This window comes from Equus przewalskii, chromosome 32 (genome assembly GCF_037783145.1).
Source record: "Equus przewalskii isolate Varuska chromosome 32, EquPr2, whole genome shotgun sequence".
NCBI classification, from domain to species: domain Eukaryota; kingdom Metazoa; phylum Chordata; class Mammalia; order Perissodactyla; family Equidae; genus Equus; species Equus przewalskii.
In genome coordinates, this window is record NC_091862.1 from 4,048,342 (window position 1) to 4,072,348 (window position 24,007).

The 24,007-nt window shown below is 43.7% G+C and overlaps 1 protein-coding gene across 3 annotated transcripts in view; it reads left to right on the forward strand.

Moving 5' to 3' along the window:
• PDE10A (phosphodiesterase 10A) overlaps window positions 1-24,007 on the forward strand; it is a 538,749-nt gene that overhangs the window by 229,116 nt on the left and 285,626 nt on the right. For 2 of the 3 annotated variants that reach the window (XM_008516208.2, XM_070603239.1), the window contains exon 2: window positions 16,820-16,954. The exons of the other annotated variant lie outside the window; for it this stretch is intronic. In XM_008516208.2, coding sequence (XP_008514430.2) covers window positions 16,906-16,954 — 49 coding nt within the window. In that variant the 5' untranslated portion in view covers window positions 16,820-16,905. The remainder of the gene's footprint in view (window positions 1-16,819; window positions 16,955-24,007) is intronic. 3 annotated transcript variants of the gene reach the window in all.

The window sequence follows — 24,007 nt, forward strand, 5'->3', positions numbered from 1 at the left end:
CTTCAAACCATCCCATTTCTCAAAATTTGTATTATTTCTGGCAAGCTCCAAGTGGAAGCCGGAAAGCGAATCTTTGCGTTGGGTCGGCGCCCGCACCCACATGTCACTCCTGAAAGGCAGGGTGTGGATCGATGGAGCAAGGGCTACGAATTGACTGACGTTTGTGTCCTCCTCCGCCAGCCCTGTGGCGAGGAGCCGCACATTTCTAGTTTTGCATCAGAAGTTGCTCTAAAGGTGGGTAAAAAAGCAGCTGAATAAAATGAGAGTGATGATGTCGACTCTGACGGGAACTGTCATGGAAGTGTGCCAGCTGCTCTGAAAAGCTGTCAGAGGCCCCACCAGGAGCCAAACTTTCCTTCTGGGTGCAGGGCATTGCAAGCAATCGTGCTCAAATGGAATTCTTGCTGACCGCCCCATATCATCTCTGTTCAGTGCTCTGAAAAGTGTGTGTGCTGGGGGTGGGTGGGTTTTCCTCGCACTGTTGGATTTTTGCCTAATTTTCTTCTAAAGACCGAGATTTAGCTGTCTGTCTCAGGAAAAAAAAAAACAAAATTAAAACCCTTTCTCTTTTTCCTTCCCCTCTCATCTCATTTTTGCAAACTTACAAAGCCGCTTTCAATTTCAGTCTTTTCAGCAGTGTAAGATGAGAAGCAGCTGGACAAAATAAAATGTCTTCATTTTTTCTTTGGAAACATGGATTATTCAAGTTGTGTCTCATTAAATAAACAAACACACTGGGACTTTTTTCCTTGCCATGAATCAAATGATTGGACAAGAAAGGAAATGATTTATTCATTTCTTTTATAATTTTTGATCTTCTGGCCATCTTCCTCCTATCTGCTCTTCCAAATTTCCATAGACATTTTGAATTCTTGAATGTCCCACTGTGGCGTTGGCCTTAGGACAATAAAGCCAGGAGACACTCATGATACACTCCCAGGGCCCTCTGTCAATTTGGGGTCAGCTCTCTTGTTGGGACTCCTTCCTGGACCCTGAGCTTTTTTCAGGGAGAGGAAGGAAGAGGAACAAGCATCTAGCATTGTCTCTTTAAAAAATCCCCAGGATCTTGGAAAGACTCCTTGCCTTCAGCAAGCAGGGATCCCACACGACTCACTGGGTGATGGTTTGGTGTCTCTGACAAGCTCTGCGTGCTGACCTGTGATGTAAGCTCCTGAGTAAGAATTATGACACGAAGTTAAGTAAAATTTGGCTACAACTTTAGTTGTGATTCTGAGAAGGAAAAGAGTGTCAGTTCTCAAGAACTCTCCTTTGTATTAGTCACTCAGCTCATGTGGTCAGCGATTCCGTCTGATCCGAAGTCAGCCCTCAGCTCGTCCATGGTGGGGGCTGATGTGGAGTCAGCACAGCTGGGAAAACCTTCCCGTCGGGGCCAGGGCACACAGCACAGATTCTGGCCCAGAGGCAGGGTGGACAGCAGGGCAGAAATGCCTGCAGCATGCTCTCCCTTCCTGGACCCACAGGAGAATCCTTTCCATTGGGACTATTTATTGACACGATGGTGCATTTGCATTTTATTCTCACTAGAATTGCCCATCTGCCCTTGGGGTGGTTTTCAGTGTTGTCGGTTTGGAACACAGGCAAGCTTCTCTGTCATCTCCAGCTTGGCCACAGTGAAGTGGAGAACTTTTCCCAAAGGGAGATCTCAGCTTGTTTTCCTTTGCAAGAGTAGGCAACTGCTCTTGTAAAATACTGTACAGCGTCTTCAACTCATCAAGGGACGTCCGGCATCCCCTTACGATGGCAGAGGGGACCAGGATGCCAAAGGAAGCTGATTCTCAGGGCTGTGTGGGATCTAAGCGGCAGACACCCCTGCCATCTCTGCTCTTACAAACCAACCAGCATAGATTACTGGCCCAAATATCCTTCCGACTTGGAACCACTGAGTAGTTACAGCTTCCTCCTATCCGCTTTCTTCTCACGCTCAGTCCGGGTTCATCCCTGAGTTTTCGCTGACGTTGCTTGAATTCAATCATCTGGGTAGTCATTGATTTTGCTGACTTGTAACGCCAGCTATGCTTATGACTCATGTAAAAGTTTGAAGATTTTCATCTAACTGTTGAGGATAATTCTTTTTTCTGGGGAAAAAAACAATTTCTAATGTTTCCTCAGTATATTTTTTCCCCACACGCTGTGTTATCCACTTCTGTAAGCTATTTCTCAATTTATTTATTTATTTGATTGCTTCAGAGAATTGCTGACATTTCTGTATTCTTCCTCCCTCTCTTCCTGTAAGAGCTGGGATGTTGCTGCAAGTGAATGTTCTGGTGAAAGGAGTCAGCTTCCTTCTTTGAAAGCTTGGAACTCCATACTATGAATTGTATGACTCCTTGGTTCTTCCTTTCCCTACCTTGCATATGCGCAGTACTGTAATATCTCAGATATTTGTCTATATTAAATCAAATAGCAACAGAGCTGTTATTCGTAAGCCCATATTCTCTTTGCAGTGAACGTAAGCCTATGGAAGATAGACTATGGTGATTTAGCTCAACTTCTAAAGTGTGCACCAAATGGACGGGATCCTTCACAGCCATTGAGCTCAGAACCAACTCCTTCATCTGACAGATAAAGAAACTGCCACATCTGGGGCCAGCCCCCGTGGCCTAGTGGTTAACTTTGGCACGCTCTGCTTGGGCGGCCTGGGTTCAGTTCGCGGGTGCAATGGCATGGACCTAAAGATGACAGATCAGTCATATCTTGGTGGTCAATAGTAGCAGAAGGAGTGCGTCTTTATGGGAAGGAACGGAAGATGAGCAAGAGGAAGAGAGAGGAAGAGCAAGGGACAGAAGAAGAGCAAGAGGAAGACAGACAAAGAGTGAGGGAGGCCAAAGGGGATGACAGGGCAGGCCTGCAGTCATTACAAGAGAGGGATAAATAAAAGTAGTTGGTTTTTCTAGGGAGTACAAAAGACAATGGCAACTTTAAGAAGAGCGGGAGTCAAGAAACAGGCGTGAGCGTTTAGGTGCACTATAATCAGTTCCTCACGTCTGACTGCCCTGGTCTCATGAATTCTGAAAATTGCTGACCACAAGGAAACGATCTTTAATAAACCATCCACAATGTCTTGGCCCTCTGCGTCCTTGGAGAGGGACCCTGCACCTGCTTTGGTGAGAAAGACGGCCCTGGGATCTGATGTCATCTCCGTGAATGACCTCCAGTCTCCTGACTTCCAAAGTTTAACCCACTTGACTGCACCATGTAATTGTCACTCTGTGTTTCCTTCTACCTTAATTATCATAATATAAGTAAACTTCATTTGATTATAGCCATTTCCTAGTAAATGTGGAAATTTGAACAAAATTCCATTAATTACCCTTGTAAGCATATCAGAGAGGAATTATGAGGACCCAGTAGGCGTGATAAAAGAAACCTCGAAATTACCCTTGGCATATTCAAGGGCTAAATGACTAGATGGGTCACTTGAGCATATCAAAAAGAAACGCTGCTAATTTCAGGTTAGTAAAGACAAGATTGCAAGCCTGATTTTAAGCTAGTCTTTTTCTAACTGCCTAGCAATTTATCTACTAGTCTGTCAGCATGAGCCAGCCCTGGTGGTCTTGTGGTTAGGATTTGGCCCTCTCACCACCACGGCCCAGGTTTGTTGGTTGTCATACTGTGGCGGCTGCGTGTTGCTGAAAGCTATGCCACCAGGATTTCAAATACCAGCAGGGTCACCCATGGTGGACAGATTTCAGCAGAGCTTCCAGACTAAGACAGACTAGGAAGGACCTGGGCACCCACTTCTGAAAGAATTGGCCATGAAAACCATATGAATAACAGTGGAGCATTGTCTGATTTGGCACTGGAAGGGGAGAGGATGGGGCAGAAAGACACGGCAGGGTTCTTCTTGGCTGAACACAGAAGCGCTAGGAGTAGAATTGACTTGACAGCACAAACAAGTATCAGAGGGATGATAATAGCGGTAATCATTTAATTCTGCACTTGTATAGCTCTTCCAATCTTCTTACCTCACTTTCACACCTGTGACATTCTTAGTCTCAAAATGGCCCTGAGGAGAGCAGGCAAGATCTTATAACCTCATTTTATAGATGAAAAATCCGAGGCTCTGGGAGATTAGACTAGGTGACTTCTACTCTCTTTTCTAGCTGCAACATCGTCATTCTATGAGTTTAAATAAAGCCCAATTTTTCACAGCTAGTTTATGGCAAAATCTCCCAGGTTTAACCTTTCCAGGTTGAAACCCAGATAAAGGTCATTTATGCGTGCAGGTTTACTGACTGGTATTCAGCCCTTTTATTTTAATTTTGATGGACTACACGCTACAAACTTTAAGCCCGTAGCATACACTGAAAAACCTGAATAGTCCTAATTCTGAAACAGTTTACAGAATTCATGGAACGCACTTCTCGGTGAAATAAAGTTCTGATTTTTCCCAGCATCTCTCAGAGGGATTTCTTTGCGTGAATAAAATTCACACACCGACCTCCAAGGGAAAAATAAAGAAATCCTCAAACCTTTATTTTCTTCCTTGTTTGTTTGCACCCCTTCAAACTTGGCTTTAAAATGTTTAAGTAACCAGTGTGTGCGGCAGCTAAGCAGAAACAGCATTTGTGTTGTAAACAAAGATCAAAATGAGATAATTAAAATTCATGTCCTACCCTCCTTCTCTGGAAAAGGCTAGGGGTTACTCATTTCCCTGGTGTTGCTAAAATATAGAATTTAAAGCATGGAATTGTTAACAACTATAGCAAAATATGCTCTGTTTTGAGCCCTGAGATTTGCACAGCCTACCATGGGCTGTGGAGCATGACAGACATGACTTGGCATTCCAGCTTTTCTACTTCCTGCCTGCTCCAGCAGGGAGAAAGCCCTCTCCTGGGGCATGAGCAAGTGGGATTTCCTGTGAAAGAGGACAATGAGCCTCACTACTTTTGTAGGATATGGCATGTTATAAATATAAGGGACTCAGAGATGTTTACGTACTCGATAGCGAGCTCTCTCCCCTGTCGACTGAGAAAGCAAAGGAGAGAGTAGGCAAGGGGGGAAGTGGGCAAAGGAGAAACAGGGAGTAACTGGGGGCTGTGGCTGTCACCACATCTGCTGGGAAACGATTAGCTGTGTATTTGTCTCAAGCCGGAGTGTAGGTAACCAATGCAAGGGCGAGGACTCATCATTCGCTTTATTCTCTAAAGCAGGGACGTCCTCACGTTTTGGTTATACTGAGTTGAAAGGAATTATTACGTTGAATTCAAACAAAAATGTGGTTCAAATTAAGCTTCGGGGTGCAAAATATGTATTTCCTTACTTGGAGCAAATTATATCAAAGGATTCATCAGATCCGTGGGCTGTGTTATTTTACCTGCAAAGGTGTCACATGACGTTAACTCTGATTTTTCAGAGTGTTCAGTAGAGGTAAAGATTCTGAACTTTATGAGTATCAGACTTCTCAAGTATCTTCCCTTACCTGGTATTGTTCTGGCATGAATATGAGTTAAAATTAACCTTCTAACCCTTGTGGCATGGTTATAAACAAGTGGAGCAGAATTAGGTTACAGGGAGTCACTTTCTACTTTCCACAGATAATGGTAAATGGAGCAAAGAAAACCCATCATGTTTGCTTTATATCATAGCACTGGACATGCCTTGGAAATTGATTTCCATAAAGTTTATCTGATATCAAGATGAGATAAATCAGGTCGAATTATCAGATGTATTCATGGAAATAATTCTGTACCATTTGAAAAATTTGCGAAAATTATATGTGATTAAATACACATATTTGTCATTTAGCGCCCATTTAAGAAATCACCTTGGAATCCCTAGTTGAGAAAATAGTGTAATGCCACCAAATCTACAATTTCAGCACCAACAATTTGCAGCAAGATTTGTCAAGTAGTCCTCAGAGGAAGTTTCTAGCATCTTCAGGAATTTTGTTAGAGCCTTAGCTTCTCTTAATTTACATATCGGTATCCCTTTTTTTATAGGCTGTATTCACTTTATGTCATTTAAAACATTTCAATCAGTGAGTTAATTAAAAGAAGGAGAGCATAAGTATGTGAGATGGGTGGTATTTGTGGACCAGCGAATCTGTGACTGGGAATTGCACGCTTACTGGGTGAAAAGGCACAAAGACCTCTCTCCTATGTGGATGAATGTCATTGGGGAAGTCAATGAAAATCCTCCTCGTTCTGTTTACTTTTCTTACAAAGGGACTGTTTACCAGAAAAAGCATCTGGATTCTATTGCTTTTTAATTCATTGTGGACCACTGATGGAATCTGGAACCACTTATGAGGTCAGAGTCTGTAAATGGCACTTAGAATACGACAGGAAATAAGAATGACGAAAAGGCTCTCTTGAGCAGTGGAAGATTCAAGCCTACCATTCTTAGGAAATTCCCTTGGGTCTTAATTCATACCCCAAAGTATTTTTACCTTGAAGCAAAGTTTTCAAGTTAAGAAGTAACAAATTGGATTGGGGATGAAATCCTTCCTTCAAACACCCAAATCAAATATTTCTGAAGATACTTTCCCATTCAAGGTTCAAGGGAAGTGATGAGAGGCATTAAATCGTAAAGCCTTCAAACCGGAAGGAAGTTGGGCTCAGCCAGGGCAAGAGAGTTCTTAGAACTTTGCCCTCCTCTCCCACCCCACAGGGGCCCATTCTAAACCCAGCAGTGCGAGACAACACGTTTTCTATTTGAATAGCTCAGTTTGAATCAGAAAGTCTTTCTTTATAATGAGTCAATCTCCCTTTCCATTTAACTCCTTTTAATCCTCTACATTAAAAAAAGTCTAATACATTACTGTTCTGTATGACATTCTTGATTTTTAAGACGGGTTACGGATAACCATACATATTCTCCATGTATTGCTCTTTGCCATGTTCAAGATTCTGCATGAACACAGTCAGTGACCTCCTTAGAGCTTGGAACTGAGAACAATGCTGCAGAAGTGGCCTGGCCAGAGCAGGGGATGGTTGGGACCATCTTCCCTTTCTTGAGACCGGACTTGCATATATTTATCTTAAAATTGCATTACAAAGCCCTACCTCTTACCAATCACATCACACCCTTGGTTCATGCTGAGCTAAAACCACCTGAAGTGCCTAGCTATGCCTTCCATTATGAGGTTCACTGTTTATCCAGGTCAGCCAAACCCTGTAGTAATCAAGGGCGTTTCTTGCGGTGTTAGACGGATTGGCATTAATTTCAGCCACTGTATATTATTTATTGTTGGTCTTCACTCTTAAACCAGAAGCTTAAAGATACTTCACAGGACATTTGACAATATGAGATTTGGTCTTAGGAGAATTGCAGATAGATTTTTCTTAGTCCCATTTTTTGTCCTTTTTTTGCACTGTTCTAATGGTTGCGTATACTTCTCAGACCAGGGCTGCTGTGCGCTTTCCAGTTGTTCTGTGTAAGTTCTCAGGTTCAGGAGGCAAATCGGGCTGAAATGCAGCCCATTCTGCCCTCAGCAAGCCAGGTGTGCCGGCCAGGGGCTCTTATTTCTACTTTTCAGACATTTATATGCTTTTTGTGAAATAATATATCACCATTTATTGAGGATGTCTTTGTTTTTAGACGTCATCTGTAGAGTTCCTGTTATGGAACTGAGGGTTAAATTCTCTTGGCAATCACCCCCACCATACACATACTTTGCACACTCCTGTGAGCTCAGTGTGTTGTGTCATGATTATTCTTGGTCAAAGTGGTGGTATTTGTGTTATTTTGTCCATGTAAATATTCCTCATGCCTGAATCAAGTAGAGGACTTGGATTCCATCTTTTTTCCCTTGTACAACTTCATTTTTCATGTAATCAATATTAGCCTTGTTTTTTGTTTTTTTATTAATGTTATGATAGATTACGACCTTGTGAGATTTCAGTTGTACATTATTGTTAGTCATGTTGTGGGTACACCGCTTCCCCCTTTGTGCCCTCCCCCCACCCCCACTTTTCCCTGGTAACCACCGGTCAGATCTCCTTGTCAATATATTAACTTCCACCTATGAGTGGAGTCATATAGAGTTCGTCTTTCTCTGACTGGCTTATTTCGCTTAACATAATACCCTCGAGGTCCATCCATGTTGCTGTGAATGGGCCAATTTTGTCTTTTTTTATGGCTGAGCAGTATTCCATTGTGTATATATACCATATCTTCTTTATCCAATCATCAGTTTCTGGGCATGTAGGTTGGTTCCACGTCTTGGCTATTGTAAATAATGCTGCGATGAACATAGGGGTGCAAGGGACTCTTGGGATTTCTGATTTCAGGTTCTTAGGATAGATACCCAGTAATGGGATGTTATTAGCCTTGTTTTTTCACATGCTTAGTTTTTTAGCTATAGCTTAACTCCCCCCCACCCCCCGACCAAATGATCTAACAGAACTTTTACAGCGCTAACAAGTTTCCAAATTTATTCCAGACAAATTTAAAGCTCTCTATCAGCTCCATGGTCTTTTTTCCCTTGGAGCCCCCTCTGCCGCCACCCTTAGCTCTGCTCCGCCTGGACAGGCTACACCTGTTGCACATCTGTTGTCCCGGGACCTCCCAGCATCGTCACCCTGGGAAGTCCGTTTGCGGCTTCCACTGGCTCCTGTTTCTCTTTTTCTTGGTTTAGTCCTTCATTTGAGCAGAGCACATCATCTAGCAGCTTCCTGACAAAGGGCACCTGGGAGGTAAATGTTACAAGACTGTGTATGTCTGAAGATGTCTTTACTCCTCCCTCCATGATATTTTCAATGGGTACAGAACTCCGGCTTGAAGGTCATTTTTCATCTGAACTCTGGACACTCTGCTATCTTTTAGAGTCCAACGATGCTCTTGAGAAGGAGAGCATCATTCTTCTTTCTTTTCCTTCATTCGTGGCTTTGTTTCTTCTCTGGGAACTCTTAGGCTCTTTTCAGGATCCCTGCTGATAACAAATTTCATAATGATGTGCCTTAAATCCATGGTTCCGGGCGTGCGATGTGCCATTCAGTGTGGAGACTTATATACTTCAGTTCTGAGTTACTTTCCTGTATTATTCCTTGGACAATTTCTTCCCCTCGGGGTTTTTTTTCTTTGCTGAATTAACCCTCATACTTTCTTGTCTTTTCTCTCCTATTGTTGTTTTGGTACTTTTGTTCTATTTTCTGGGAGACTTCTTCAATTTTATCTTTCAAACTCTCCATTGATTTACATATATATAACACATACGTATATATGTATATATATTATTTTTTTTATTTATTTACTTTTGGTGAGGAAGACTGGCAACAGATGTTAGCACAGGGCCACAGGACCCATACACACGATGCATAGAGGAGGACAGAGATGAGACTCTAGACCAGCGGGAACACTATGACAGTCAGCATGGCAGACTTTGAGGTGCCCCCACCATTGCCCCAATCTCTTCATCCTGTCCTGCTCCTACACTGTATGCTTCTAAAAACACACTCCTAGAAGGAGGAGGACTTTTCCCTGGAGAAACAGAACTGCACCAAAGAACATACCTACGTTTGGGGTAAAGGTCTGTCTCCCCATGCAATCATTCTATAGGAAGCTCACCTGGCAACAATCCCTGAACCCCCACACACCCCTTCACTGGAGTTTTCAGCCTGCGTTCTTAGTGCTTCACTCTTAAATAGGAAAGGATGGTGAAGGGTAATGAGATAATTGAAGAAAGCTTCCAACACAGAAGACTGAGGCCAAAATAGTAAACAGTAAAAAGAACCTTTGAAAGAGACCAGACAGGGAAGGAAAAAAGGTCTTAAAACTATAATATTCTCAGAGAAAGAAGAAAAGATATTATATTCACGGTAAAAATGAATGCTATAAAAGAACAACTGGAGAACAATTAAGAGTTTTTGGAGATTAAAAATTATAAAAATCAGGAGCCAGCCTGGTGTTGTAGTGGTTAAGTTTACACACTCTGCTTCAGCTGCCTGGGGTTCGCAGGTTCAGATCCCAGGCACAGACGTACACAGTGCTCATCAAGCCATGCTGTGGTGGCATCCCATACATAAAATAGAGGAAGAAGAGCACAGATGTTAACTCAGGGCCAATCTTCCACAAGCAAAAAGAGGAAGATTGGCAATGGATGTTAGCTCAGGGTCAATCTTCCTCAAGGAAAAAAAAAGGGCAAAGGACTTGAATAGACATTTCTCCAAAGAAGATATACAAATGTTCAGTAAGCACATGAAAAGATGCTTAACATCTCTAAGCATTAGGAAAATACAAATCAAAACCCCGAAGAGGTATCACATGACACCCATTAGGATGGCTATTGTTAACAACAACAAAAAATAGCAAGTTTTGTTGAGGATATGGAAAAATTGGAACCCTGTGCATTGCTGATGGCAATGTAAAATGATGCAGCAGCTGCAGAAAATGGTAGAGTGATTCCTCAAAAGATTAAACCTAGAAGTATCATATGATCCGGTAATTCCACTTCTGGATATGTACCCAGGAGACATGGAAGAAGGAGTTCAGAGAGAGTTGCACATCCATGTTCTGAGCAGTATTATTCGCAACGGCCAAAAGGTAGAAGCAATCCAAGTGTCCATCAAGGGATGAATGGAGAAACAGATCGTCAGGTACGCACACAATGGATTATTATTCAGCCTTAAAAAGGAAGGACATTCTAACGCGGGCTACGACATGGATGAAGCTTGGACATTGTGTTAAGTGAAATAAGCCTGTTGCAAAAGGACAAGCACTGTATGATCCCACTTACACGACATTCCTGAAGTAGTCTAATCATAGAAACAGAAAGTAGATGGTTTCCAGGGACTGAAGGAGGAGAGAAGGGGGGAGTAGAGTTTATTGGGCACAGAGTTTCCATCTGGGAAGATGAAAAGTTTTCTAAAGGTGGATGGTGATAATGTCTACACAACAATGAGAATGTACATAACTCTGCAGAACCAAACTCTTTAAATGGCTAAAATGATAAAATTAAGGTCATCTATATTTTACCACTATTTTAAACAATTTAAAAATCAGGAGGGGCTGGCCTGGTGGCATAATGGGTAAGTATGTGTGCTCTGCTTCAGCAGCCTGGGGTTCACGGGTTCGGATCCTGGGCACGGACCTGGCACCACTCATCCAGCCATGCTGTTGTGGCCTCCCACATACAAAATAGAGGAAGATTGGCATAGACGTTAGCTTGGGGCCAATCCCCCTCACAAAAAAATTAAAAAATAAAAATCAGGAATACTCATTAAAAACAAAAGATTTTGGCTCACAGACATTTCTTTTCACACAGACGTTCAAAACCATCCTGAGTGCCTCGTCTCTCTGACGTCTGTTCTTGACAGATTTCTCTTTGTCATCATCCATCTCCTCCTTTCTCCTAAATGCAAAGGAAAAGAACTGTCTTCCGTCCTTCCCTGAAGGTAATGCTCTTAAGCCTTCATCCAGTTCCCTCAGGCACTGGCCACGCTCTGAACCCTGGTGGGTCTTGTCCATAAACATCAGTCTCCTCCACCATCAGCTCCTTCCTCCCTCACTAAAGTTGTGCACAGGGCTCCACAGCCTACAGAAAATCTTCTCCTCCAGCATGCTTTCTGTGCAGGCCACCGTCCCATCTCCTCTGCTCTGACCTCCAAATGACATCATGTCAGCTGTTCTCAGAGTGGCTCTCCTTGCCCCACACTATTGAAGCTGTTCTCACAGGTCACTAATGTGTCAGTCTTCAAACCCAGCATCTTTGTCTTGCGCCTAATCCTTTGAAACCTGCTGACAGCAAATGATAGCTTTGCTTCTCCCCTCTTCATCAAAGATGAGATGCTTGCTTAGTATCAGGCCCTGCACATCACAATCTGCCTCCCTGAGGTCCGTGCTGAAGCACCGCCCCTGCCTTGCCCGTGGCATGCATGAGTATATTCCCAGAATAAAAGAATAAGAAGGAGCTGCAATCGTACCATGCATTGCACACACCAAATCAGTTGTAAACTCAGGCCTTGGTCCTATAACGTCAGAAGGTCTCCTTGACTCTTGGTAAGAGCAGGACCCGGGCTGGGATGCGGGGCTCACACCTGGATGCCTGGGGCTTCATCCAGTCTGGAGAGAGAATGACTCAGTGGTCTTTCTGTTAGAACACTTCTGGTCTGATTTTTGTGCTCAGGGTGTAATGCTGCTCTGTGGTCCAGGCTCTACCGGGGAGGCCTTCCTTGGTAAATGAGCCTGCATTTAATGTTACGTTGTGTCCCAGGCATGGTGTGTAGAAGAAAGGGAAACCTAACTGCCTGGTAGAACAGAATTAGGCAGGGGAGAAAGCAACTGCGGGAGAGACTTGCATCGTTCCACCACAGAAGGCATGGATGCTAGGAGACAAGGATGGAGCCCTATATTCTTCCAGACGCAGTACCACCCAAACCTTCACACACTGAAAGTGGCTTAGCATGTGTGTGTGTGTGTGTGCGTGTGCACATGTACTTGTGTGTGCATGCATCTTTGTGTATATGTGCACACCTGTATGTGTGTGTTCACATGCACGAGCATGAGTGTGAGCGCACGTGTGTGTATGTGTGTGTGCCCTCTCTTCACCTCTACCCCTCTTCGTTCCCATGGACTCTGTTACTTCCCTACGGGTTTCTTCTTCTTCAGAAAAACGTAGTCTTTTGGGTGGCCCAAAACACAGCATTCCTGGAATCTATTGAATGGTTGATTTGGGGAAAAATATGTCTACATATCAGATTGGCTCAAATTTAGGTGATGCTCATCTGACACACACTGCTTCTGTTGGCTGATTTTTGAGCGCATGGGCAGCATGGGGTTCTAGGATGAATGATTTTAATCTTACTACAGTATCAAAACATTTTGAATCTTGGTATTCATCTGTATAAAAATGTGGTTCCTTATCTTGGAAACTTTTGCAATCTGAATGTCTGTGAGCCTCAATAGTGTGCATAAGGGCACAGTGCCGGTTATGGTCCATAAACCCCATGCAAGGGGCACCCAGCCCAAACGCCCACCAAAGTGCTGCTCTGCTCCATCCTCTGCTCTCTCAGCTGAGCTGCTGGCCTCGGCCACATGGAGTCCCTCTGGCATCCTGCTTGGTCCAGCCCAGAGCTCCCAGGTCACACAGAATCAGAATCTGTCTGCTCATCAGAGCGTTGCAAAATGGGAAGGAAAACAATCCACCCCTGGGCTTTGTACTCACCAAGTTCCTGGGCTGGGGGAGTCCCTGGGGCCCCAGAGTGGCCCCCTTTGTATTCACACTCACACATTCTTTTGTGCCCCTGGGTTGAGACCTGTTGACAACTGGCCATGACTCTGTATGCAGAGCAATAACTCCCTCCAACGTTGGACTCTGGGCTGAATCCAGCTAGCCACAGCAGACTCCTATTTCATTAATGTGTGGATTCATGGATTTCTCGGAAGGGCCCCCAAAATCCTCTTCCAATTCAATTTCTGTTTCCCCTGGTCTGACAACATGGCTGTGTATGGTTGAAACCCAATCCTGGACCTATTCAGGTTACATGCAGGGTCAGTGTAAGGACCCAGGCATTTCATGAGGAGCGACACCTCCCACTCACCTTGAGTTTACTTTATCTGCAGTCTTCATGGTTGAATTTCAATCACTATCTATTCCTCTTATTTTAGGAAGAAACTCGGTCTCTGTTCTTTTTGACTCAGGTATTATCAGAAGGTACTGAGATTTGAAAGGAATGTACATGATCTGACACCCAGGACCACAGGTAGAAGGTTCAGGAAAGGCGAACGTGACTGCCCCCCCCCCCCCACCACAGCTCCTCCCCAGGAAGGTGGACGCGGCTGATTCATGGCACTCCCATTCTGCAGGCACCAGGCAGATTGGGGCTGGCCTAGAACAAGAGATCTTCACTTCCCCCGATGCAGAGCATGGCTTGACTTTGACATGAGGTCTGTGAAGTGACTGGTCCAGTGCCCTGTGGATATTCTCAAATATGAGACTAGATATAAGTCATCTCACTCTAGCATTTGCTCTGCTCTGTTTTTCTGTTTCCACACAACTCTAATTACTCAACGTGTTATGCTGATGGTGGTTTCATGGGTGTAGACAGATGTCGAAATGTATCCAAGTGCTCTCTGTAAATATGGGCAGTTTATGTGTCCATTATACCTCAATAAAGCTGTCTTAAAATATTTTGCAATGTTATGGGACATGTTAACCCAGGATATTCATTGCATAGGAAAAGCCATCCTCCCATCAATAAAGCATTCCAAAGTCTGTAGGTGGAACTTAAAAATTATTTACAATGGATTGTCAAATGATTTTTCACTGCAGACGACTGTGACCTCAGCTGTCTTCTGTTAGTTATCCACAAATGGTAAGAATTGCAACCCAGAGTCCCGTGAACACTAGTTTAGAGTTAAAGCCACACACAGGCATGAAGTCCTGCTTCTTCTCCCACCTCCTGCCCTGCTGTTAGTTGCATGGAGAAGACCAGATTAAAGAGTTAAAAGGAGGGATGTTTGGTATGGTTCTGGTTTTCTTTGCTCCGAAGGTCTTTGTCTTCAAGCCTTATCCTACAGCCCTCGCCTTTGCCCCTCTACACGTGGCTCGGCCCTTCTACCTGTAATGTTCGATGGTTCCCCAGCCTAACAATCTTCGGTAACGAGAGCAAACTTCTGTCACTCTGGTGAAAAGGAGCTCAGCTAAGCCCCACATCCTCCTTTACACATTTCTGAATTAAACCGTACATCATCATCTCTGAAGATTTTTTTTATTCTGGTTACTACTATAAAACCTCAGCACACTGCAGTTTCTCCCTATGGGAACAAGTACATTCTTGACGCTTTGTGAACAATGAGAGTCTCACAGCTACTCTCCCACAGCCGGCCAGATCCACATTGTGTCAATTCACATCCCAGTGCCTCAGAGGCAGGAGCTCTGCTAGGAAGGTGTGGTTCCCAGAATCTGCGCAGAAAAGGCACCCTTGATTTGCTTCTTCATTGATTTACTGCAATGCTGGGCCCCTGAACGTGTGGATCCAGACTTTGGGGTTCTCAAGTCTTGTTAACCCTGATGGCATTCACCTGTGCAGCTCTCTCCTTTGGAAGTACCCAGGGCCATGGGCAATGCCTACTGGATAATTAGAACTCATCTCACCTCTCCCTCTCTCTAGAAATCTTTTCAGATGGCAAATGAGAGATCTGAGTCTACTCATTCTAACTTATTTTTAAGAAAAGGTAAAACCGAGCAAGCTCTGATGGACCAGTGCTTACAGTTCAGCACGTTCTGCCTCGGCGGCCCAGATTTGCTTCTCGGTTCAGGAACCCCATCACTCATCTGTCAGTAGCCATGCTCTGGTAGCAGCAGCTCCTGTAGAAGAACTAGAAAGACCTACAACTAGAGGAAGATTGACAACAGATGTTAGCTCAGGGTGAATCTTTCCCAGCAAAAAAAAAAAAAAATAGATTGTGATCAGAGAAGAGTGGGTCTCTTGTACTCTGAATAGCACTATAAGAAGTTTCTTTTAAAAAAAAAAAGGTAAAACCCTCCTCATGCTTTAGTATTTAAATTCATATTTAGTGTAACAAACCCCTTGCAACAACAGAAGAGCCGAAGTTGAAAACTGACCCAAGCCATTTTGGTATTTCCAGCCCTCAGATTCTTAATGGAAGATGCCAGTTGGCACTGGTAGTGATGGCACAGGGACCTTTCCCATCTCTTTGCTCCCCAGGTACCTTGTAAATGAAGGAGTCTCACACCAAATCCTGCAGCACAGACAAATGTTTGTCAGGAAGCGGGAGTGAAGAGGCTCATCCCAATCTGTGAATGTGATGAATGCCCTTTGCCATCCTCTCAGGGGTTCTGTTCATCACCCCTCGTGAAATATTCACTCAAGAAAGGCCCAGATCATTCTAAAAGCGACGTTCAGCTAAGCTTTGAGTCCCACCAGATGTGGCTCCCAGAACCAGAAAAAAATCGCTGGAGGCTTTTACCTTATGCACACCACCGTGTAGAGCTCAGGATTTTCTAGCCAGTTCACCTTTCTTAAGCTCCATTCATTTCACCACTGAAACACCATGTCTACACCCATTATTCTGATTACAAACCCTCTAGGGGGACCAGCAATAAAGACAGTTGAAGGACCTACAGTGGTCATTTGTGGAATATGGGATTTTGATGTTTCTTTCACATGTTGAACACTTCTGAAGTGTGTTATTGATCAGGGTGCCTCTGATGCTAACTGTCACCCCTGGGATGCAGGTTAAAACTAACACACTCATACATCATGCCGTTTATGTTAAAGAATGTTAAAGTGAATGACAGACAGTATAACACCAGATGCCACTGTGTCCCACAAACACGTTTGAGACCCACAGGTCTGACAAAGGAACCGGTATAATTCCTGGCCTGGTCTTAGGAGGTTTGTAGCTAAACTGAACATAGGTCAGCGTCATATGAAGCAAGTGTGTTAGGCTAGCTGTTCCCCCTGCACAGCCCCTCTCGCCTTCATCTCATCGCCCACCCCACCGAGACACACACACTCACATTTAGGGTCTGGTTGGAGGTGCTAGACTTGACCTCTCCTTAGGAAAATCTACTGAGTCAAGTCTGACTCTTAATCCCCCTCCAGTAGCTAATTCTCGGAGTCCACCAGACAAGACCAGAAGCAGGGTGTTCTAGCTAACGTAAGTTTTTGACCATCACATCTCTGAATCCACAGTTGGGAGCCATGTTTGTGCATGGGCTTGTGTGTGCACACCCACACCGAGGGTCAGTTGCAGCCCTGATCACACCATGCCTATCTCTGTAAATGATCTCTCTCTGATCGGAGACTTCCAGGGAGAGCCCCGCTCCTGACTACGAGGGCACATTTCAGTAGTAGTTGAAGTTAACACCATATCCTGTTGTTCTCTCCAGCCAGCTGCCTCCCCTTCACACTTAAAAGTGGGAGCAAAGGACCTGCTTTGCTGACACTGAGAAGCAGGACAGACAGCCTGGAGCAGATGAGCAATGACCCAGCGGAAGGCAGCTTGGACTCCTGCAGTGCAACAGGTACCGAGGAGTCCTGCCACGCTCCCACCTCCCCGGAGACTCTTCTTGTCCTTCCCTGATGTCCTCTCTTTGTTCTGAGTGGGGGCCTCATGGACAAAGTGGCCAAGAAAACTGTCTGTGATTGGGAAAGATATGGGAATTCTCATGCTAGAATAGTGTCTGGGAATATCGACAAGCCTTACTTGAGTTTTCTAAAATATCTCCATGACTTTTTTTCTCTTATTTATTTTTTCTATTTTTGGGGATCTATTGACATCTATACTTGCTTTTTATCCCTTTATTTTCTGAAGTCAGTCCAGGAAGTTTCTTGATTAATACCACTGCCAAATTAGTGATTTAATACAGTCATGCACCACGTAACGATGTTTCGGTCAACGACGGACTGCATATACAATGGTGGTCCTATAAGATCAGCTCTATACCTCCTAGGTGTGTAGTAGGCTCTACCATCTAGGTTTGTTTAAGTACAGTCTGTGATGATGAAATTGCCTAAAGACGCATTTCTCAGAACGTATCCCCGTCGTTAAGCGATGCATGACAGTATTACAGTGAAGAATAACGTTCTTAATCACGGTCAAGCAAGGGCATTCTCAACACAAAAATAATTTACGTTACTTTTATCTGATGGCTTTTATGGCTAAACAAAGTATTTGGGAAAAAGTTCCTGATTTATTGGAAATTTTTTCATGTAATGAGACTATTACAACCTCGGAAGGAAAGTTCCTAAAAGACAAAACAAATGGGCTTCTCTCTATTCCTAATGTAGAGAAGGTGGTGACCATCTTTTGAAGTGGTCAATTTGGATGTTTAGGCATGTTTATAATAGGAAAACATTTATAACTTTTTAGCTGTCTATTTTTGTATATTTATTAAAACCAAAAGGACTTTGCACAGGGCCAATGGAGGACTCCGTTGAGCTGACAGCGCTGCTTGAGTGGCAATGGCCATTCTTTCGTCTATAGGGATTATTTAGTTCCTGCTATGTGCAGTTTCGATTATTGGCCCTGGGAGTTCCCTTAGGACCAAGATAGAGCCCCTGTCTCCATGGGCTCACATTCTAGTTGGAGAACAGAAAATAAGCAAACAAATAGATGCTATAGTTTCAGAAAGTGAAGAAAATCAAGCAGATGAGGGGTGACAGTGATGAATACAGGGGACGTACTGGAGGTGGAACAGTCAGTCGTAGAGGTCTCAGAGGGGGTGACATGAGAGCAAAGGCATGTGTGCTCACACGTGAGGATCTGGGAAAAAGAGCTCCTGGCAGAGACGTGAGCACCGAGGCAAGTGTGAGTTGGTGTGTTCAAGGAAGAGCAAAGAAGGCCAAGCAGCCGAAGCACAGTGAGCAGGGGAGTGTGGAGGAGAGGCGATCACAGCTGTAGAAATGAGCAAGATCATATGGTCCTTGAAGGCTACAGCTGATGGTCTTCAATTGTTTGGAAAGCATTAGGAAATTGGAAGCAGAAGAGTGCGTCCTAGGTGTGTAGTAGGCGGTACCGTCTAGGTATATTTTAAAAGACTACTGGGGCTTATGTGAAGTAGACCAGGAGAGCAAGAAGGGAAGCAGAGATTCAACAAAGAAAGGAGAAATGCCATGGCTTGGGAAAGGACAACAGCCCTAGAATGGGGGAAGTGGAGTCGGGGACCCATTTGAATACATGGTTGATGGGTCTTGCTGAGAGATTTCAGGGGAAGTACACGGAAAGACAGAAAAGGACTATTTCTAGTTCATTGTTCTGTTTTGTTTCGGTCTTTTGTCCTGGGCCTGTTTGTATGATGGGGAAGAGCAGGGAAGATGCAGGTTTGCAGAATGGAAGAAACTAAGAATTGTGTTTTGGACATGTTGAGGGTGAGAAGGCTTTTAGATATCCGGAAGACGTGGAATAGGCAGTGAAATGTGTAATTATGGTGCCGAGGGGACTGATAGGGGCTGAAGATACACATTTGGAAGTCCCAAGAAGATGTGTGGTGTTTGAAATCATCATACTGGTTGAGATCTCCTCGAGAGAGATCAATGTTGATGAATGGCTGAGAGATGAGCCCTGAGCATTAAGCCTATAGAGTTGGGCAAGTGGAGATGCCAGCAACAAAGGCTGCAAGGAAGGAGGGAGACCAGGCGTATGGTGGCCCAGAAACCAAGCGGCAGAAACATTTCAAGGAGAATGTGAGCAACTGTGATGAACACATGGGAGAATTGATGATAGGCCTTGGCAATGTGGGTTCCATGTTGACCTTGAAGAGAGCTCTTCAGCGCAGGGGCAGGAGGAAAGCCTGATGGGGGAGGTTCCAGGGCAGGATGGGAGGAGAAGGATGGAGGCAGCAAGTACAGAGAACTCTTCCAATGAGTTTTGTTTTAAAGAACAAAGAAGTGGGACAATTGCGGGTGGTGGATGTAGGGGTCAAGAGGGTTTGTTGCTTTTTTGTTTTTTAATGTGGGGTAGGAAAGATTGGCTGAACTCAACTGGCAGCAAATGGTGATTGTCTTAGAGCTAAGTGGAGATTTTCTGTCATCTGCAGGAGGATCAAGAGCAAAATCAGTACCTTTCTTTTCAGCCTTGATCATAGGGAGAAGGCTATTATCCCTCCAATCAAGAGACCTTAATAAATAAAGACACTAGGAAAAAAGACACTAGGAAGCTACACACACACACGCAAAATTAATTCCAATGTCAAATTCAAGTCCAATGGAAACGAATGAAACTGTCCTTACCTTATGGGGTAGTCACTTGCCCTATGTGGCTATTATAATTTAAGAAATTTAATGTAATTAAAAATTCAGCTTCTCAATCACACCTCCCCCCCATTTCAAGTAGCCACATGTGGTGAGTGGCTACTTTGAGAAGAGCACCAAAGTGGGTTATTTCCACCATCACATTCCATTGGGTAGTGCTGTTCTGAATCCCAAGGGACAGGGTATTTGGAAGGAAAGATTAGCATGGAAGAAGAAAAGATACATGTGGGAGGAGGGAACAAAGTAAACTGACAAGTGATTTGACTAAAATCCTGAATAAAGTGTAAGAGAAACATGGTGAAAGCAAGACCAGGCATTTGAAGAGTTAGGAAATAATAAAACATAGACGGCGCGGGAGAATTGAAGACATGAATGCCAAGTCGACAGCTGCTAACCAGAGTTTAATGCGAGAGAAAAAAATAGAACACAGAGAGCAGTAAAAATACAGTAAAGGCAGCTCTAACAATTATATTTCAAAATTTTTTTGTAATTCAATTCTTTGCAATCCAGAACAGGATTCTTTTGAAACTGAGGCTGTTTAATAATTTAGAGAGGAGTTTCCATCCGCTACCCACAGCATCCTTGAATCGTGGGCCTATTAGCGTCTTCACCTGTGACCTCTGGGGCTTAGAGAAGCTAGTTTCCTAAAGAACGGAAGGCCGTGTGGGAGGTGGACCTTTGCGTCCCGGTTCAGTGCTCTCTCTGGAAACTCGGTGAGCAGGGGCCTTGACTAGAGTCTGAGCACCCCTTCTGAGCAGAGAGGAGGAGTCTGTGCCAGCCCCGCTTTGGAGCAGGACCAGGGTGGGACTGGGGAGGCCCTTGGGCATCCTGGAGCAACCTTGCTTAAGGTTCAGGAACCAAAACGTAGCATTTGATCACGGTTAGTATTAGCACCATACTAGCTATGTTCAGGGTCAAATAGAATTTTCTGGGCTTCCTTCAGGAATCCTTAAAGGATTCTTCAGGATTTTAAGACTACCATTTCCATGGAGAAATATTTTCCGTGTGATAAACAACTGACTTGAAACAAACTGCTGGATCACAACTTTTTTCTGCTAATGTCCCTAGATAGGATTACAGGGCTAATGTTTTTCAAACACTTAAGTAAATTCTAAATCACTTGCTCTGATAGGGACAGCCCTGGGATTAAGGCTAAGAAGAGTGTTTCATCTTTTAAAAACTCTTTCCAGAAATCTGCTTTTCCCTGAATGAAACCATATAAAACTGTTATTCGTAAGTCTTTTTCTCCATAAAGCCTAGAAGGCAAATAGAAAAAAGATTTTAATATCTCCTAATACCGGTTCCCAAAGGATCCTTTTATCAGGTAATGAGAATTAATTACCCTTCAAGTTTTCCCTGTTTGTCTTGGCTGCCAGGAAGCTCCTAGCGAAATGTATTGATTTAATCATAGTCTTTGAAGTTTTAATGGGGAGGAAGGTTAGCACTGAGGCCAAAGAGAATCATTAGGCTAGGGGAAAGGGACAGGTACTTTGACTCTGGTTTAATCCCTATCTTTAGCTGAGTAGAATCAGAAACTGGACTTTATCAATTACCCTACATAATATCAGACTGCTACCTTAAGTACCAGAACACTAATTTATTAACTTATAATCCTAATAATCTCCTTCTAATAACCAGAATGTTCCTGTCCATGATCCACGAAAATCTCTTTCCTGATTTAAGATATCTGGGAAATCAAAACAGTATCCAAAAGTTTGCTTAGGGAACATAGAATTAAGGCGAAGGGAAGCAAATACTTTGAAGGATGCTTCATCCAGACCACAGTAATATCACTGAAATACTCTTGTTGCCCAATTGAGAAGGTTTTTCTGGTGACAAGGATGCTTTTGTGTCTCAGACTTTATCTTTTTCCCCCATCCAGAGCCAGGCACTAAAATGTGCTATTCTGGAAGCTGGTACACCATGTCAGCCCTCCCTCCACATTTTCCTGGGTATGTTTCTGTCACCCATGTCGTTAGAGTTCTGCACCAGGAGGCTGACTGCCCCACCAGAGCACAAACATTCCCTTGGTCTCCAAGTTCTTGGAGGAGTGGGGCCCTGTCCACTCTTCCTTCTCTCTTGTTATTCCTGTGTTATTGTAAGCAGCCACAGTTCTTTTTGGAAGGAAGGGCAATTTACATTTTGAGCACAAATACATAAAATTTGCAATATTTAAATGAAGGCTTCATCATTAGCAAATGATTGCTTTAATTACTATCTTAGTGCACAGACGATTGCCATATTTTTTAAGTTATGGCATCTTTTTAAAAAATAGACTCCATATTTTCCCTTTCCTCAAAATTACATATTACCTAAATTATAATGGCTATCTTATATATCAAAATAATTACAACCAAAAGCTCTATATGAGTTACTTTCCAGCTGAAAGTCTGCTCATTGTCAGTTATATTTTGATGTAACACAATTACATTACATCAACTTATTTGAACAATCCCTTGAATTCATAGAATTCGTCTTATCACCCCAAGAAGTAGTTTTTGGTGATCACTTCTGCATTTGGCACCATGCCAGTTGCGATGGGGAACATAATGGAGTCTAAAACAATACCTCTAGTTTAAAAGGTTTTGTCTTAGAAAGCTTTACAAGAATTCCTGAGTCCTGTCCCCATGGGTACCATCTTGGGAGATATGGGGCGGGCCCCTGGAATCTTAGTAATTGATAGGCAGCTCAAGCATTGTGCAGTGGTCAGAGGACCCCACTGGTGGGTGCTGGTGATGCTGTGAGAGCCACCTGCTATGGGATAAGGGTTTTTTGCCCTTTGAGATTTGGCACACAAAGACAGTTGGATCGGTGAAAATAGGGTGAACCAACACAATAAAAGGAGAAGATTGAAAGAGTTGGGACAGAAACAAGTTGACCTGGAAAAGGAAACCGCAGATATACACCATAGTTGTGTATTTGGCTTTAGACTTTTATCAACTGCTGATGGAGTTAATTTGTTTTATTTCTTTATAGTATGTCTTTCTGTTTTCCTTGACCAAAAGTGTGAGATGATCAAGTCTATACCAGGAAAGACATTTTTGTTATCTGTTTAGTTTTGCATCTCCTTGTGTGTTTATTTTCATTTCACTCTTGTCATGTAGATCAACAAAAAGGGATATTTCATGTTGAATTTCACCTGTTCACGAAACCTAGTCAACAGGTTTTTGGCCGCTGAAATCTCATTGATCTTTTTCCTCCTCTTTAACAGTCCACACGTAGGTGGATCTGTAGGTGTGATAGTGAGGACAGAATGCCTCTGAGGGGTTTTACTGGTAACAAATAGGATAATGCATGTAACTCTGTGTGAACTCTTCTTGGAACGGACACTGTACAAGGGGAGCCAAGGTTGCAGGGAAGTTTCCAACCGTGTTGTTCCTGTTGCCAGCTTTCCTTAAGGTTATCTTACGGCACACACCCTCCCTTATTGGGCTGGGCAGTGGTGGTGTTGGTTGGTTTATAATTTAAAGGAGTGCCCCTATGTTCTTCCTCCCTTTCTTTCCTGATCTCCCTTTCTTTGAAGGACAACAAGCGGGTCCCTCCAAAGCTGTTGCATTGTGTGTGTCTGTTCATCTGGCAGTGCGTATCCTTCAAGGACCACAGCCAACAACACCCACAGTGTCTGCTGGCCCAGAGCCTGTGAACTTGAGCCCATTCCCAAACATATACAGGATTTCTCTGTTAGGGACAACATATTGTTGTGTGTGACACTGCTGCAGCTGAGTTTACTCCCTCCTTGGTGGGCAAGTGTGAATATGCTTGGGGATGTGTAAAAGAAAATGCTGGGAGCTGTGTTTTCCTTGACTTGACTACTCATGCAGCTCCTTACTTCATCCAGTCTTCTTGGCGATCTGGTTTTGTGACTTGAGAAGTTGCACCATTACAGCTGGGGGACTAGCCACTAACAGTCCTTCTTAGAGAATCTCAAGGGACTTGAAAACAAGGAGAGATGGGCTGGCTGAGCCCTGGTTGGCTTCTCAGCCCCCATGCCATCCCATAGCCATCAGTGAGGGTCAGGGGAGGGGGCCACCAGAGAAGTGACAAGGACAGCTGCTGGAAAGGAGTGATGGTAGGAGGTGATGAAGACCCAAGATGGAGACAGGGAGATGGAAGGTCTCATGGAAGGTCAGGGCACATTTTATTGCTTTTGGCCTAAGACCAAGATTTACAGAGCAAAAAAGCAAGGTACAGCATGATCTTTGGAGTAATTCAGCAAATTGAACAGAGTTTCTGAGCTTTCAAATGCGTAATGTTTGCGTCAGATCAAGTATCAGATCAAGCTCCACGTTCCTTTAATTTCACGTCTACAACAACTTTTGAACTTA